An 18433-nucleotide genomic window follows, 5' to 3' on the forward strand; every position below is an offset into this window, starting at 1 on the left:
GCATATTGGGCTAATGCCTTGTCTTGTGACATGGCTCTGACAGCTGACCTGATTTATTGCAAGGTTCCCTGCATTGTTAAAAAACAATCTCTGACTCAGTGACAACGGCCCAATTATCCCTTTCATGCAGAAAAAGTCCATATACAGAAGAGGCTGTGAATTGCAAATCCAGCTGCTGGCTGTCCTTGCTCTCCTCTAATCTAATAATGTGATCCATCATTTCAGCAGCAGTGGCTCTACACCCCAGGCGTGGAAAAGAATCCCGCAGAGGATTACTATTTGGATGTTTGCATATCCATATATGCAGTCCTGAGACACAGTGTGAAAAAAACATGTTTATAATAATCACGTCACCTCTTACATTTTATATATTCAGGGCTTAAAAATGTGCTTTCTTGATAACGATTTCCAGAGTAAACTGTTACTGGTTGTCAGTAACCTTCCAAACATGCACTTGACTTCTATAACCAGATGCCTTTAGGAAAGTAAGAAGCACTGTTTCAGGCAAAAACCTGTAAATCTCTGGGTTTCCTGCTCAGTAGCAGTGGCGCTGTTGGTTGAGGGATGGTCCTGTTGCAGAATCATCCATTACACTGATGAGCCTGCAGCCCCTGAGTTACGACAGCACAGCCACACGATGAGCGAGACAGGCGACTGACACTATTTGTTCCGCTAAAACATTCATCACACTAATTACCCACGGTGCCAAGCATCTCCCGTAGCCCCGGTGAAGCTTTTGGCTGCTCGTTTGGAGCCGAGGTGAGCTAGAAAAACCTCAGATGAGTCTAAACAGGAGGCTGTCCTCTTTTTCTGGCTCTCCCGCACATAATTAACTCAGCACTCCAGCAACTTGACAAATTGGAATGATGAATCTGGCCTCTATGAATAGATACAAATACATGATCAATCAAAACACCGGACAGTGTTCTCAGGTTGAGGAAGTGTGCCGCTGTGAAGGACAAAAGAAGTGTCTTTGCTTTGAATGACGTTTGGTCCTTTGGTGAAGTGAGAGGGAGGGTTTGTGTCTTTGTTATGTTTTTGCCTGTGAAAGTATAGAAGCAAGTCAGTGCTAAGAGGGTGGTGCAAGGAAAGTGGTTGCAAAATCTCATCATTTCATCTTTTAAATGCCAAAATAAAACAACTATGCTCCAATTTTTCAGCTATAACATCTGTTTTATTGCAGCCTGCCTTCCAGCCTCTTGAATAACTCTAACTGTCCTCCAAATGCAGGCACATGCAAAGGGACAGTCTCTCTGAGTTACACTAATTTATGCCACCTGACCTTGAAAAACACCAAGAAAAACTTGTTCTTTGAGTTTCTGTGTCATTCAGCCAAGCCTCTCACTGTCTGTGTCCCTCCTGGCTGTCCACAGCCATCTAACCCAATGTAGGTTCCATCACAACATTCCAGTATCACCTCCCTTCAGTGGCCACAGACCAACGCATCAAGGACACAGAAACTTACTGGAAGTACCAAATCCTGACCTCAGTCCTCACAGTCAAGAGTTTCTCTGCTGCTCAGCAATCAGGGCAAGAAAAATCACTGGAATTAGTGACACTTAGCAACTGTTACACACTCTATTAAACCCTTAGATGCACTACTCAGTGGAACCACGATAGACAAGGTGGTGTAAAAATGATGTGTATTCTAGCTTATCTTCTATTATATTGTAATCAATCGGAATAATTTTGCTCAAAATAAAAATCTGAATTTGGTTCCTGCATAATTTCAACTTCGTGATTTTTATCTTCAAATTAGCTTTCTTGGAGTGACGTCTAGCTCACTGGGTAGAGTGTGCACGCCATATGCCTCGGGATCCTGCAGCGGCCTGGGTTTGAGTCCAGCCTGTGCTCCTGTGCTGTTTGTCCTTCCCTTTTCTCTGCCCCACCTTTCCTGTCTCTCTCAAACTGTCCTATAAAATAAAGGGAAACATGCCCCAAAAATGATCTTAAAAAAAATTAATAATAACTTAGCTTTCTTGCTTGTGTCTTTTTTCTAAGGGACTGTGTTTTATTTATCAAAGCAGGCAGATGGCTGGGGTGTAATATTGTTGGGTTTTTTTTGTTTGGGTTTTTTTTATATCATGACCCTCCCCAAGGAAAATACATGAACCATAAATAACCATATTTCACAGTTTCTGGCTGTAATAAATCATGTGATTTTGGAGATTTTCAAAGAAAATATTGTTTTCAAAAACCACTTGCATGTTTTTGCATTCTTAGGATATTTAAAGCTGAATGTCCCTGTCCTACGTCAAGTCAATAAACATAAGTCCCTCTCCATTATTTGAAATGCCTCCTCCTTTTTGCAGCACTGCCTCCCCTCTCATAAATAATGAACATCCCCTAGGTGTCCCTACTTAGCTACTAAGCTAAGCTACTAATCCACTTAGTTATAGCAACAGAACATCCCCCATAAAAGCAACATTGTAAAGTAATGGGTGTGAATGGAGATGATATTGTGGTTCACACTGTCTATTGTATATTTCTGACAAATGAACCCAAAGCAAAGGTTCTTATTCTTATACCCCCATCCAAGAACCCAGACCAAGTGGGTGATTTGTATCCCATCTAATGCAGCTAAGAGTTAATTAAGGAGCATTTTCCTCATTTAAATTTGCTAATGTCCAGAGTGTTTCTAGGATTCAGTGATATTGGGGGGGGTCAACCCCCACTTTTTTTTTTTTGGATGAACAAGCTTTAATTTAATTCTTTTTTAAAATGTACTCTGGTACCTTATAGACCTATTTTGTTTGGGGGTTTTTTTCTTTTACTTTCCTGATGAATTTTGAGTTGTGATGTTAAATACTAGTAGTTGCTAGTAATTAGCATTGAGTATAAAAAGAATACTTTACAACTGCTACCACTGAATTTTTTTTGACTAGAGGTGGAAAAATATGTATGTATTTATGTTAACAGTGCGGAACAGATCATTAGATCAGGGTCTTTTCTGTACTATTAGACCTGGTTATTTCTAAAACGTTTGGGGCTGACACCCAGGCCTAATAATGCCACTGCTAATGTCTTTATCAGTAAACGAGCACAAAATATAATGCACACTACTGAATCAAAAAAAAAATATATATATATATATATATACTCAAATTAGTGTCTCACTTCTAAGTCTAGTTGCAATGTATGTATTTTAATAATTGACTCAGCTATGTGGGTTAATCTTGTGCCAGATAATGAGTTCTGGTCTGAATGAAGTCAAAGGTTAAGTAGGGCTTTGTACAAGTCCTAATGAAGATCCCTGCACTTTGCAAGGATGGCTCTGTTCGTTGCCGTGGCATTATCATTGCACACTGACCTGTAGCACAATGTGTCTCTCAAGCAGGGCATTCACCTCATGGTGAATGCCGCAGCGGCCCTGGAGGAGTCAGAGGTCAAGGGTCTGGGTTTAATAAAAGGTGAGAGACAAGCCAGTGGTCACAGGTGAAACAGTGGTTAAAGTGGAACTTACTGTTGCCTTTCTGACCCTGTTGAGCAGCCTAAGAGATTCCAGTCTTGTTTCAATGACTGTCAAGGTTAACAACAAGAAGACAGTCTACCTGCTCTGTTCACTGTGCACTATCCATTGTCAGACTTTTGAACATTGAATAAATTGAATTTTGTCTAGGTCACTATTACTCTACATACTGCTGATCTCCATAGTAGTATTCTGACCTTTACTTACTTTACTTACTTACTTTGGTTGTCACAAAATAACACAAACCAATTAACTGGTGGAGGCAGTTCTCTGTCTTCGAAGAGAGCATAGATAAGTTTCATTTTCAATTCAGTTTTGTATAAATTGCATGTGTTTGGGAAATACTGAGCATACCTCTGGACAAGACTTGCATTACACTGCACAAGATTTATGAGAGTTTGTAAATGGGTGTTTTGATATAGTTTTGCTGTTGTTAAATGTGGACCCCATTTACTTCAGTTCATCAGCTTTGGGATTCTTCGTTTCACAGAGGTACAGGAGAAAAACAACATTTTCTGCAGGAATGCAATGTAACATGAGGTGAGTAATCAATGTAAAGATTTGGGCTCGAAGTATTCTTTTAATGCGCGGTCACATTATGTTTCCATTTCAAGACATTTACTTGCACTCTGCCCCGAAAAAAAGTATTGCAGACTGTGAGAAGTGTATGAGAGCATCTGGTGACCAGTAACCACCTTCTGCAACTGCTCAGTCAGATATGAACAAAGGTGAACTCTGCTGGAGCCAACATGAAACTGAAGCTAATGGGAGACGCAGCAAACATTTATATACCAGACATGTCATGTAACCATACTGTTATCATTCTTGCTAGTACATAGAGTTTAGTGAGATGTAATTTTCAGTATAGCTCCATCCAATGTACACCTGGGTAGAGGTGCAGTCAGCCAGCGTAACTGCAATGACCTGTGTGGGTGTCATAATCCTCTAAACCCATAAAGAAAATGACATCATTGCCATCTTATCTAGAAGATTTTAATTTATGTCTGCTGGGTCAAAGGGACCATCTTTGTAAGAGCCCCCCCCCCAATTTCATGCACAGTACTTCCCAAACACATGCATTTTTACTAAGACCTTTTATTTATAAAACTGCAAATACATGCACTTGCCAAGGTGCACTACTCCTCCGTGCTTGAGACTGTTTTTTTAAATATATGGTTTTAGTGAAAAAGCATGTGTACTGAGTATACAGCTGGATAAATAAGACTTAAATTATACTGCATGAGCTGTGTTAGAGTTTAAAAACACATGCTTTGATATAGTTTTGCTAATGTTTAACATGGACCCCTATGACTTTAATCACCAAGAATTTTATTTGTTTTCAGATTCTGCGTTCACTGTGAAATCATGCAAGAAAACCACCGTTTTCTTCACAAATTCACAGTAAGACGGTGAGTTATTGATAAACATGATCACTTTGTGGTCAAAGTATTCCTTTAATGTCATTGGTGATAATTATGAATGAAAATGTGAAAAAGCTTGGCATTGGCAAATGGCACATAGGTCATATGCTTGTGTGTTTCTGCACCGGGCCAGTCTCCCAGCACGCCATTAAGATCGGCTGTCCCCTAGTGTTTTCTCACTCTCTCCCTCGCTGGCTCTCTTCCATGTACAACACCTTTGTTCTGAACTGTGTGGTTTGGTTCTGGTTATTTGTTTTACACAATATAACACAGTATATCCATACTTCCACAATAAATGAGTATTTGCTGTGGTTAGATTTTCAGATACAGTCTTGTGTTTCCTTACTTACTTGCCTTTGGTGCAGGTCGTGACATCCTGGATCTGCACACTCACTGGAACTTTGCCAAAACACTAGAAGGAGACATTGCCAGAGGATGTGAGTGGCTGCAGTGCACTTTTAGATCACAACCAGTTATCTCATTAACATAATAAGCTTACACCACACCTTGACTCTAAATGCCAAGAATACTACTGCAATTTTCTGGAACAGCATAATGTACACAACTCTGAGAACAATCTCAATAATACTTTAACCCCTTTTTCGCTTAAGTCCTGCCATTTTTTTTTATCAGTTTCAAGGTTACAGAAGGACATTTTCAGCAATGTGACAACATTCTATGGCACTGAGTGAGTGAGTGTGTGTGTGTCCTCTCTATTTCCTCCTGTGGATGAGCACAGAGGCTGTCATTGCCCCATCTCTCCGGCCTTGTACAGACCTGTAGTACTGTATCTGTCCTAATGTTAAACACTTGGTAGATTTAACAGATAACCATATGGTGCCATTAGTTGGTTAGACGGGGTTAAGAGCTTAGCAGAGAGCTATAATTCAACGTTATGTATGTACGTAGCTACCTCAAAGCCTAAAAAAAGCTGCAGATCTTTGAGCAGCAAGCCCGCCGCTCCCTCCCACTGTGCTGTAAACAGTCACTTCCTGGTGGTTTTGCACACACAGCAGGTCTCTCCTGTCCACGCTCTGCCTCAATTTGTCTCCAATTAGCCAGCTTTCAGCTCCCCAAATGTGATAAGTCTTAAAGGGCACCAGCTCACCAAAAACAGGGAGATTTATCATCTTTAAACTCCCAAATCTGTGATTAATGTTAACTGGACTTGTCGCTAGAGAGCGCGGGGAGGGGAGAGTTCAGTGAATTAAACGTGGAGGAATGCCTCATCCCCATCCAGCGTGGTAAACACTTTAGCCTTGACCTTCCACTGTTGATTGGTCTTGGACGTCAGCCGTGTGTTTTGTTAGCGGGCAGAGCAGAGCTTGTTTTGTTTGTGTGCAGTCACTGGATGACTGCAAAGCTGGCCGTCTGGAAGAACGTGACGGCACACTCAGCCTCGGGACTCATGGAGCATGAGTCAACAGTGGAATGGCCATGCAGACATTTTCACATGGCCATGACTTGCTTCCAAGAGCCTCCATGAACATCAAGATAATTTAATCTCTATATAATAAAAGAAAATTGACAGGAGTTGGTCTTAGTGACACTGGTGCAGAAACACGTCAGGGGCTAAAAGTAGCAGCATATGTGAAGACACAGATGGCACAGGGACAAGAGGACAACACTGTACATATGACATTAGTGCAAATAAGTTTTGAATTTATAGGAGCAATCTGCACTGTGACATGGTTGAAGAAGCTGTAAATGAGTGCAGCTGTGTTTTTCAATATTATAAAATAACATACAAGATATTAGTTGTACTGATTATGATCAGATCAACATGCACACATATCATTTAATATGTGAGCATGTGTCCCACTAGTTGATCTTGAAAAAAAAAACATGATGCATGTGCTGTATCAGTCTCGTAGAGTTGAATATTGTCTATGTGACAGCATAGGAATGAAAGTAACATTAGTTGTATTTTTTTATTTATCCAAGATGAAATAGCAAGTAACAGCAGTGGTGTACATTAATTATTTTATAATTATTTCAAGCAACATTTGCACTCTGCACCTTTGTGCTATTGTCTGACGGTTTACAATTCATTGTTTTGTTGTATTTATATAAATCTGTATTAGCCAAATGTCACATTTGTTGTCCTTTTTTTCTGTTTGTATTCTGTGTATGTACGTTGAGACAAAAAAAGAGGTACATTTCACATACTAATACACATACTAATACAGCCAGTTCTCATTCTGATATATTTTATTTATTTATATTGTTGATTGTAATGGGATTGAATAAGATCATACAAATATTAACATTTCATATTGATTGTATTACATGTAGCTTATACAGTGATTGTGTTTGGTATTTGTGTTTGAAAAGCGAATTTGAGGATTTTCAAAATCTGTCATCTATACATTAATAGCAAGAGCACAAATGAAAAACAATGACACAATATCTTACTGTAGAGTGTGGCACCCCCAGGATTTTTTTCATAGGGGTGGTCAGATAGGGTTATTCAAAATTTGGGGGGCTAAAAGGCTAATTAAAGACTCAGTCAATCAGTATGAAGAGTTGAGGATTTGCAAACTGTTTTACTTTAGTTTCTTATTTTATAGTCAATGTTACTTTTCAGGTAATTTGTAATTGGGAAGATGTAACAGTGTATAAACCCGTTTAAGTGTGAGAAATAACTCTCTCATTCACTAATAATCTATTTTATATTTTTTCTCATCTGCATTTTGTTATATATGATTTTTACATGCAAATCTAAAGTCACGGAATAACACAAAGTACCTGACTGGTAAATACAAACATAATGAACAAAGAAATTTGTATCTTTTTATTCCTCCTCTCTTAACAGAAATGTCAGTTTGAGGAGCCTCATCTGTGATCAGTTTATTTTAAAACAATTCTAAAAAGATCATATGGAAATATGAACATATTTCAACATACCTGGTGTTTCCAGGTAATGGTGAATAAAATCAGTTAGGCTTGATATACTGCAAAAGAGATAGGAGAGGAGACAAGAATTAAAAATATTGCCCATATATGTTAGATGAACACGTTAAATAACACACATGAAATGTAACATTTATCTCTTCATCCCTCATTATAAGTCAAGTGCCTCCTATAAGGTAATTTCCTGTGTAATTTAGTAATGACACTAGGTGGCATCAAATTACTGCAGTAAGGATCTGCCTCTGTATCTGCTGCACCCCTCATGTGAGACTGATAAAGTGTGGAAGCATGTGCTCTCTTTATATTTCACATATATGACAGCGACAATAAAAGTCTGACAGAGTCATTACAAACATTGGAGCAGGTGCAACACACACAGACACGGACAGAGAGAGAAGACAACCAAGAAAGATCAGCTAAAGGGAAGCTAAGACCTCACACCACACTCACAAAAGTGTATCAACAGAAACCCAACTGGAGCCCCACAGCTGCTGATCTCAGACCAGCTCCTCCTCCCCGTTAACCCCGCCCCCAAACAAAGACGTCACCGAGTCACACAGCCCGTGACGCGCGGACGCACCACTCTCTTCCTCCGTCCCGGAGCAAAGCATCATCAAAATCACCATCCATCACCTCCTCTCCGTCTCTCCCCTCCGTTGTCTTTTTAACGTAACTTCTGAGTGAGCGGGAGAACAGGGAGCGTCTGGAGAGCTTGGTGCGGCGAGTCCATCTCTGATGAAGGATCTGCGCGCACGGCTTTAAGGCTGGACACACAGGACAGGGAGAAACTGATTTTTTTTTTTTTTTTTTTTTGGATAACGTTGCTTCGCTCCGTGGTTTTTTTTTTTTTTTGCTCAGTGTTGTGTGTCTTTATGTTTCCCTCAGTGGATGTTATCGCGCATTCTGTCGCTCTGAATGAAGCTTTCTTTTTGGATTTCCACCGCGCCGAGGCTGTTTCTGGGTGACTGCCCTTTCTTTACTTGTGAAGTCACGCGTTATAATTATATCGTCGTTATCTTATGAGCTCTATTCATTTTCTCAAGCGTTACTTGTCTTTAATTTGTCCAACAATGCCGCGGGTTTCTTGAATCTGTGTTTTTATTTCACAAGGACAAATAGCGTGCGTTAATTATCGCGTAAAAGAGGAAAGTTGGGGGAGTCAAAGTTTTGGAGACTATCGATATGGCTATGGTGGCGTGGAGAAACACCGAGGGCGTCGGGGACACTCAGGGGACCCTGTCCTCCCCGGTGTCCCAGGTCGCATCTCTGTCCCTGCCTGGGGACCTGACGGGACACATGAACCCTGCACCCTCTCTGGAAATACCCCCTCCGGCAGCAGCAGCACCCCATGGCGCACCACCGCCCAATCCGTCCAGCACCACCGCCACCAATAACAACAACACCTCCTCGTCCTCGTCCTCCTCCTCGTCCATGGACAAGCAGCAGAGCCAGCAGATCGAGTGCATCGTGTGCGGGGATAAATCTAGCGGGAAGCACTACGGACAGTTCACATGTGAGGGATGTAAGAGCTTCTTTAAACGCAGCGTCAGGAGGAACCTGAGCTACACCTGCAGGGCCAACAGGAACTGTCCCGTAGACCAGCACCACCGCAACCAGTGCCAGTACTGTCGCCTCAAGAAATGCCTCAAAGTCGGCATGAGGAGGGAAGGTACGGGCTGGCGTCCCCCTGTTGTTGCTATCGGTATTATCACATTGTATTATTCAGCACCACACGGTCCAGGACTCTGTTTCTATTTATTGACATTTTCTTTTACCTCGGCTGCCCTTTGAACTGTTATTTTGTAGGCTACATTTGTAGCTAAATATTTCTCTTCTGCACACAGCCATTTGTGTTGCCTTTGTCTCCTCCGCGATGCTGTAAAGATATGCTCCCCGCCTATTCACATTGTTACCATATCAGACAATGTGTCTCGGACACTAGTCTCCACGCTACGTCTCCTGTCTCGCCTGTAATATCACACAGATTAGGGTTACAGCTAGCATCTTGTAGCATGTTATATTATTGTTGCTAGTCGCTCGCGCTCTGTCCTGCGGCTACTGTGCGCCTCTAACAGCCCGAAGCCGCATTAAATATCACATGTTTCAATTCGACAGTAATTTCACCACATTTTAGTTAAATTTCGATGTTTTTTCGTCTCAGTTGTAGCCTTCAAGCACGCGACGTTTTTGGTAGATTATGCGTGGTGTGTGTGTGTGTGTGTGTGTGTGTGTATGTGTGTGTGTTTACTCGTATTTATTATGCATGCTGGTTGCACAGGCCTAACGTAGCCGACTAGAGCCTATACTACTGCTCACAAAATTAGAGAGTGACGTTTGAGAGTTATAAAAACAATTTTATAGTAAACTTGAATGAAGTTGAATACATTCTGAGTACCAAAAATTTGGGGGGGTGGAAACAGGTCTAGTAGGCTGATATCAAAGTGTATACAAACATAGTTAGTAGCCAAAAAGTAGCTAATATTTGGAAAATTAGTTCATGGCGCACAGTTTTGGCCTTAAATTTCAACAGTTTGAACTGAAATAAGACCCAAACTCTCGATAAAATTTCTTTTGTGACAGTATTTGCAGGTAGTGGTATAGAAATTGATTTTCTCAATGTGACATTTCTTTCCAGGAGCTGTCCTAAACGCTTAATCATGTTCATTTATAAAGAGCTCATCCACCATAGACTAACATTGGTCGTGTAAATTATCCCTAATTGCTAAAAGATTGTTTTGTATTTGTTTATAAGGTGTTATTATATTGTTTTTAATCGACATCTCAGTTACTTTAACATATAGGCTTTCCGTTGTTTTTAATTGTTTTTGTTTTTTCTTTAAATGTCCCCTGTGTTGTAGGGTATTAATCACCTTCTAACTTGATTTGACATTTTCTGTTGTTTTCTTTGCAGCTGTCCAGAGAGGCAGACTCCCCACGCAGTCCTATCACGGCCAGTTTGCTCTGACAAACGGAGACCCTCTACAGTGTCACTCCTATCTATCGGGATACATCTCTCTGCTGCTGCGGGCCGAACCTTACCCGACCTCCAGGTTCGGCTCTCAGTGCCTGCAGAGCAACAACATCATGGGCATCGAGAACATCTGCGAGCTCGCGGCCCGAATGCTGTTCAGCGCCGTGGAGTGGGCCCGCAACATCCCCTTCTTCCCGGACCTGCAGGTGACTGATCAGGTGGCCCTGCTCCGACTCACCTGGAGCGAACTGTTTGTCCTGAACGCCGCCCAGTGCTCCATGCCCGTCCACGTCGCCCCGCTGCTGGCAGCCGCCGGCCTGCACGCCTCTCCGATGTCCGCGGACCGGGTGGTGGCCTTCATGGATCACATCCGGGTCTTCCAGGAGCAGGTTGAGAAGCTCAAGGTGCTGCACGTGGATTCAGCAGAGTACAGCTGCATCAAGGCCATCGTGCTCTTCACCACAGGTAAACTCTCTTCTCTGTCCAAATATGGCGGCTGGAAGGGATGAAATGTGTTTTAGCAAAAGCGTCCATCTTTGTAGGCTGCACTGAAGGGCGGCCAGTGGGCTGATGTAGGAAATGAAATGATTTTCAGTCAAACAACCACCAGTATGAGCAAAATTGCACGCAAAATTATAATAGCCTATATTTAAATAAATAAAAATACCACTAAAAGCGTTTTTTATTAAAAAAAAAAAAAAAAAAAGAAAGAAATGTAGCGAAAACGACCATATTAAGTCTAAATATATAATATACATATATAGGTCTAATGATGACGGTCGAAATACTGATTTAGTGGGGGGAAATTTTTTTAAAAAATCTGGTTAGAACCCCCAAATATTCTTTCGCTGAAATGTTCGTTTTCCAGGAAAATCGCAAAGACCTTCTATGTTTCAGATGTGTGTGTTAAATGCGTGTTTTTCGTAAAATGCGCAGCGACGAAAACGAAATGCAATTTTGGGGGGTTAAAGTTATGTTTCAGAAAAGCTTTGGTAAGACAGGAATTTGCTTTTGGTTTTGGTCTTCCTCGTTTTACTATTGAAGAAAAAAAGGTAAAGAAATGAAGTAAAAATAAAGTTTAAAAAAATGCATAAGATGCACATTTATTTATTTAATATAACAAATCTTAATTGGACAAGAACTCCGACCTCAACATTACTATAAAGCATAAAACAATTTTAAAAAAGTCACAAGAGAAAGAAAGGAAGAAAGAAAAAGAAAAGAGAATTTTTTAAAAAAAATCAGTTTTCCTTTACAGAAGTCTGGTCTTCATGAAACTTAAACAATTCCCTTGCCACTGACTAAAAACAATGAACTTATTTGACCTCATACAGTGTTACAGCCCTTAAAGGAACACAATCAGGTTATCTGTATTTTGAATTGAATTATTGTTCGTGTGATATTTTCAAAGACTGTGAGTGACTTTGGTTTGCAAACTAAATTAAATCCCCGCAGCACCTAAATTATAGAAACAGTGTGCATGAATGATACAGTAGCCTATGCAAATGAATGAAAACTGGGCTGAGTTTTAACATTTGACATCATGTAATTTTGTATAGCATTGCTGCTTCACATACACGCATCAGCAAAGTATCAAATAGACCATTTTATTATCTTAATGACCAGTGTGTTATTAATGATTTATTTGTTTTCAGTCCCAATTAGAAAGCAGTTAAATAACTGAAGTTAATTTGCAGACTTTACATTTTGCTTTTTATTATTTTGCAAATAATTAATCTAGAGAACTAAACAGGGAAAAATTTATTTTTTAATAATCTAATTTTTACGATTGCTAAAAACACAAATTACAAAAATTTAAAGGTAAATATATGTATATATTTTTGATATATCTTTATATTGTTACATCTCTCAATTTGGCTTCCAGCTATTTTTTAAATAAACAACCTTTACTAAATTAATTGTAACTGTGGGTTCGACTGCATAGCAAAATGCCCTCTGGTTATTTCAGAGCCTTTAAAAACAGTCAGACTTATGTTTGACGGCTGGGTCATGAACAGTATCAAAAGGATGAGTAGCAGCCGAGTAAAAAATAAAAAAGGTCTCCTGTGTAGGTCTATTTTAGTCCCCATGAGCACATCTGAACACGTGTCTTTAAACTGGGACACAGAAACTGTTCTTTAACCCCTGCTGCCATCCGGCCTGCAGCATTACAGTAAAAACACGGGCATGCTGTGTGTACAGACGCCACACTTACAGTATGTAAAGGTCATGTACAGTAACACACCACTGTGGTCTGAAACACCTAAATTTTGTCTTACTTATTATTCCGAACATCATTTTTTTTAGCTTTGATGTGAGTAATAGCGCCATCTTCGATCTCTGATGGCATGAGTCTGATGAGAGAACAATTTATCTCAATGATGAGCAACTATAAAGCGATTTATTGTCCTCGAGTTAGTGTGTTTTCACCACAGCACTGTCACTGATCACATGCAAATTTAGAGATTATCCCTATTTGCGTAAATTATATGTAACTGCTTTACTATTTTGTTAACCAGACTCTGATCTTCCTATTATACAATAAACTATTTGAAGCCAGCCTATCCAGCCTGTACTTTTAACACCTTTAATCAGTGATGTAGTGAGTAAATTGTTTCAAGTGAAAAACAATAACATTCAGAAGCAAAACGGCAATGTTTTCTGTCGAAAAATGTACTTGTTTTTCTTGTTTATGGTGGTTGTTTGCCCTATGATAACCATATTTCACCTACATCAACCACTGATTTGTGCTGACTGCCTATGTTGTTGTGTGTTGTAGTCACTCTTTGCTGACATAGTGTAATACCTGCGATATTCCTTGTTTTTCTGGCGTTCACTCCGATGCCTGGTCTTGACTGCTTCTTCTCCTGCCTTTTTTTGTTCTCTCGCTGTTGCTCTCTCTGTCTGTAGATGCTTGTGGTCTGTCGGACGTGGCACATGTGGAGGGTCTGCAGGAGAAATCCCAGTGTGCTTTAGAGGAGTATGTGAGGAGCCAGTATCCCAACCAGCCTAACAGGTTCGGGAAGCTGCTGCTCCGCTTGCCTTCCCTCCGCACCGTCTCTTCCTCTGTCATAGAGCAGCTTTTCTTCGTCCGTCTGGTGGGGAAAACACCCATAGAAACTCTGATAAGGGACATGTTGCTGTCTGGAAGCAGCTTCAACTGGCCTTACATGCCTATTCAGTAGAGGGGAAAAAAGCTACAGCGGTGCTTCTAAGGTCAGGAAAGGTCCCACAGCTCAAAACAAGTCGTTTCAGTCTGTAAAATTTCGATCTTCGAACAAGGGAACAACTGCCAGTGGAATGTTAATTACAAATTATCTGAATTCATTATTTTTCATATACCAACTGTCATTCTCTTGATACTAGAGGAGAGATCTGCCTTATGTTGCATCTGTGACTAGAAATAAATTAACCGTTTGGCCGACAGTTAAAAATTTGACCCCACTGGCTGAATTTTTCACTTGTTCGAAGCCAAACAGCATTTCCTGACATGAAATGACTGGTTGATGGACATTTTTTTTGCAGTGTGGCGACCACTCACAGTCTATGGTTTTTGGGATAACAAACAATATTTATTGGACCCTGTGTGTATATTTATCGTGCTTGTAAATTATGTTTTTGGCTCCTTTTTGTAAATGTTTTACGTGTTTTTGCCCCAGCAAGTGAGAAAACTGCAGGGATTGTCTTGTGTCGATCTGTTTTTATCTTTTTGTTTGTTTGTTTGTTTCATACCTTCCAGACATGGCACTTTGGTCTAAAGGAACATTTCAGAAAGATTTAACACGGGTGAAACCCATCTGACTTTAATCTATTTGCTCAAAATGTGTACAGACCGAATGGTGAGATTAATGCTCTGCTTTAGTTACTTTGGAGTTTTATTCTATCTCAACATACAAAGAATGAAACAAGAAAGAGCAAAAACTATTTGGAAAATGCACTTCTCGTGATCAGTGTTAGGTTGCGCCCAGTAATGCATTGCTCCTTAGCTAATATCATTACTTTCTCGGTAGCATTTCCTTGAATATTTTAGTTCCTGTCAAATTTAATTATTTCCATAATGCTTCATTTCTGCTCTTTTTGCCTTCTAAAATAATATTTTAAAATGCTTTTTCCTCTTTAAATGATCAAATTTTCAAAATCATGTTTATTTCTCATCAAATTAGTGATTTTTGCCACTCAGAGAAATTCAACTTTTCTCTTATTTCTCATCCAAACTGACCTGGCTCATTATGGAAAAATAGATAAAGGGAAGAGCGATGAATGTTAAATAGCTGTACATTAATCTGGTATGTAAGTCAAATCCGTATTTGTTTGACTCGTAGCTTGCAGGGAAAAGTAATGACATTGCTTTACTGGATTTACGATTAATGCATTACCAAACACTTCTGATTCATTTATGTTCCCAGGTCTTTTACACTGACTGTCTCAGAGAGATTTTAAGAGCACTGGGCCTGATGTTAATTTACGGTCTCTTAATGGGAGAAATGAACTGTACACAACTTCCCAGCTCAAGTAACAAATCTATTTCATTAGAATTCATGCATTTATGAGCCCAGGCCGCTTAATGGCACAATAGACCACTGCAGGGTTATTGCTGAACTGAAAGTGTGTGTGTGCGTGCATGTGTCTATGAGTGTGTGTATGTGTGCGAGTGCGTGTATTTGTGTTTACTTCTTTTTTGACAACCACTCTGATGTACTGTGAAAGCATATTGGTTAACATATTGGTACCGTATTAAATTATAACTCAAGATTTATAAATAAAGTGTATTTGGTTTATTTTGCCATTTCAATGCTATGTTGTTTATGACTGCACCCACTTCAAAATGAGTGAAAAGTGTGTGTGTGTGTGTGTGTGTGTGTGTGTGTGTGTGTGTGTGTGTGTGTGTGTATGAAAGCCAAGCTAAGCTCGCTGGTGTTGTGGAGCCTGAATCTGACTGTAATACTGTCACTAATCAGACATTTGAATCGGGCTGAGTGCCTCTCATTGACAGGCCCTATGTGTATGTCTACATTTATTTGGAAATATGCTGCAGAAAAATATGCTACATTGGGTTTGACTAAGCAGTTAACCAACTCTGAACACATATTTAAAATATTGGGAAAAAAATGCACATGAACTCAACCCTGCATGCAAAATGTATTTATAATAGCAGTGATGGAAAAACTCAATACAACTAGTATTGTGATATTTTGCATGGTAATTTTTTATGGATGCAAAAAATGTTTGGTTTTTTTTGTTATATAAATTCTTGTAAAAACAAATTACATTTTTGGTAGCCTACTAAAATAATAAAATCAATAGCTTTTTCAGTCCTCAGATACATTTTGCCGCATTAGAAATGATTAAGGTGAGAGTAACAGACTGAAATTTTTTGAAATGGGGTATAAATTGCAATATATATTATCGCAGTAGTCTGCATATAGCAAAAAAATTAAAATCGCATTAATATTGTGACAGAAGTATCATGATAATATCATATCCTGGGGTCTCCGATGAGATCCCAGGATATGACCCCATCCGTAAATATTAAAGCAGATGTCAGTTTTGAATTTTGTACTCAAGAGACTTTCTTTTTAACAATTATTGCTCTAAAGTTATTTTTTGCATATTAGAATTAATCTAAAATGTAAAAAACAAACAAACAAACAAACAAACACTGAACAGCCATCAAAACACGTGAAAATAATCATGCCCTTATAGGGAGGAATATACCAGAAATACACATACTGGCCTCCAGTTACAGGATGCCATACAAGTGTATTTTTGCTAAAGTTAAACCAGTTTTTTACTGTTTGACACAAACTTAACACCTCTTAACAAATGTGCTTCTTTGTTATAAGGGATTGTATTAATTCATAAAGGTGCTTGAACTCTGCATAAGACAAGAGAGCAGAATGAAAATGGAATAATAATCATGTCTGTGTTGCCAGATTGGGGAGGACAGAGAGGATTAAAGCAGCTTCTTTGCTTCTTAGTGGACAGAGAGCTAATGAGGGGCCCCTGAGTGCTCTGTCACAACAGTTTACCCTGAGGAGGATGAAGCTGGGCGCTCCACGGCCCCTGGGTGTTCTGGGCCAAAGGGCCAACATAAAACAATGGAGCATTTTCCCACACACGCACAGGTCCAAGAGAAGAAAATGCCAAGGAGTCTGTAGGGTGGAGGAGGAAAATCGCTTCAGCTCTAGAAACAGGAAAAATAGCGGCTCAGTTGCTCCAATTGATTTTTATTTGCTTCCGTATCTACGTCAGTTTTCTAAAATTGGTCCAAGTCATAAAAAAGAGAGCGCCGAGTCTCTGCTGAAACGGGATCATTCAGCGTTGTTTGGACTTGGCCAATCAGCGTGCAGGATTGAAAGCGGTTAGCCAATCAGATCGCTCTTAAGATAATTTAAAAAAAAAAATTATTATGTCAAGTGAGGACTAACTATTCAGCCTAGAGGCTCAGGCCCACGCATCGGAGTGTTAAGAGATTTTAAAGTACAATAGGCCACACTTCATAGCAGATGAATAATTAAAATAATATTTATCTAAGAATGCGCCGAATGTTTTTTGTTGTTGCCGGTTTGTTTGTTTTTTAATTAATCTTGATGCAAGTCAGCCGTTCCTTTCTTGAAGACTTGTTATTATAATTTTATAATAAATATGAACAAGTCTTAAAGAATATTATTTTTACCTGTTGTGTTGTGATGCGGACACTTCTAGAAAATTGTTGAAAATGGTGATACACACACACACATATATATATATATATGTATATATATATACCACGCCAAATATACACTTATAACTGTGATTTATCACAGGCGCGTGTTTCCAAAATCCATTAGCCATTATTTCACCTTTTTTTCTTTTTCATTTTTTCTTAAGTTTTTGAGTTGTTAAATAAAATCAGCCACTCAAAATAATTATGTCAATTAACCTACTCCTAAATGTTGATACTACTGCTGTAGTTTATTTGTGATGTGTAGCTGCTGACTGCAGCTTTTGAAGCTGTTTCAATGGCATGCTTCAAGCCAATAATTAGGCCTATCACTCTTAAATCTATAATGATGCCGCACTGTTTCATAATCCTCCACAAAATCTAATTTCAACCCCATTATGTTGCCTGTGTGTATATTTCCAAGAAACAGAAATAATTTTACTGTAGTTTTAAAAATAAAATAAAATAAAATAAATCAATTCGTTAATTAAACGCGTATCTATCCGGATGTTTAAAAAATAGATTTGTTTAGGATCGAACTGAAACAGGACAACAGACAGAAAGCGACTCTGTTTTCCTCTCAAATATCGTCAGTCTGTCCTAAAAATGAAATGAAAAAAAGGACAAAAATGTTTAAAAAATGAAACACGTCACCTTTAAGAAGTTCTACCCTGCCATTTGTACAGCGACAACGCAGATTCACAGTGGTGAAAAGACTTTTCTCTTCTTACTAAAAAAAACTCCATGAATATCGCCTGTTATTGCAGTTGAAGATGATGAAAATCCACCTCGTCACTTCGTATTTTTCTTGTCTTTTCCTATTACGTTTAAAAGTGTTTCACTGCTGTGATTGAGGGTGAAAGGTTCATTGTTGGACTTCGTCTGGGGGCTAATAATTAGGCTATAGGCCTAATGGTGAACCTACATAACAAATAAGCGCTGGCATTTATTTCTGA

General features: G+C 39.3%; 1 protein-coding gene across 1 annotated transcript; it reads left to right on the top strand.

The window, feature by feature from the left end:
* Positions 1-8406: 8406 nt before the first annotated feature.
* Positions 8407-15538, top strand: LOC121943059 (nuclear receptor subfamily 2 group F member 1-B-like). Its single transcript, XM_042486438.2, has 3 exons — positions 8407-9472; positions 10715-11239; positions 13685-15538. Exons 1-3 carry the CDS (start codon positions 8986-8988, stop codon positions 13957-13959), a joined length of 1287 nt encoding a protein of 428 aa, XP_042342372.1. The 5' UTR covers positions 8407-8985; the 3' UTR covers positions 13960-15538.
* Positions 15539-18433: the final 2895 nt, after the last annotated feature.

This window comes from Plectropomus leopardus, chromosome 1, assembly GCF_026936395.1.
Source record: "Plectropomus leopardus strain MGB_pleo_1.0 chromosome 1, ASM2693639v1, whole genome shotgun sequence".
Classification (NCBI taxonomy): Eukaryota; Metazoa; Chordata; class Actinopteri; order Perciformes; family Serranidae; genus Plectropomus; species Plectropomus leopardus.

What these genes read in the sequence shown, in the direction of transcription:
- LOC121943059 (XM_042486438.2), top strand. Translation starts at nt 8,986, where the DNA reads ATGGCTATGGTGGCGTGGAGAAACACCGAGGGCGTCGGGGACACTCAG. An exon ending in AGTCGGCATGAGGAGGGAAG is followed by an intron (nt 9,473 to 10,714) that starts GTACGGGCTGGC and finishes TTTTCTTTGCAG; the next exon opens with CTGTCCAGAGAGGCAGACTC. An exon ending in CATCGTGCTCTTCACCACAG is followed by an intron (nt 11,240 to 13,684) that starts GTAAACTCTCTT and finishes CTCTGTCTGTAG; the next exon opens with ATGCTTGTGGTCTGTCGGAC.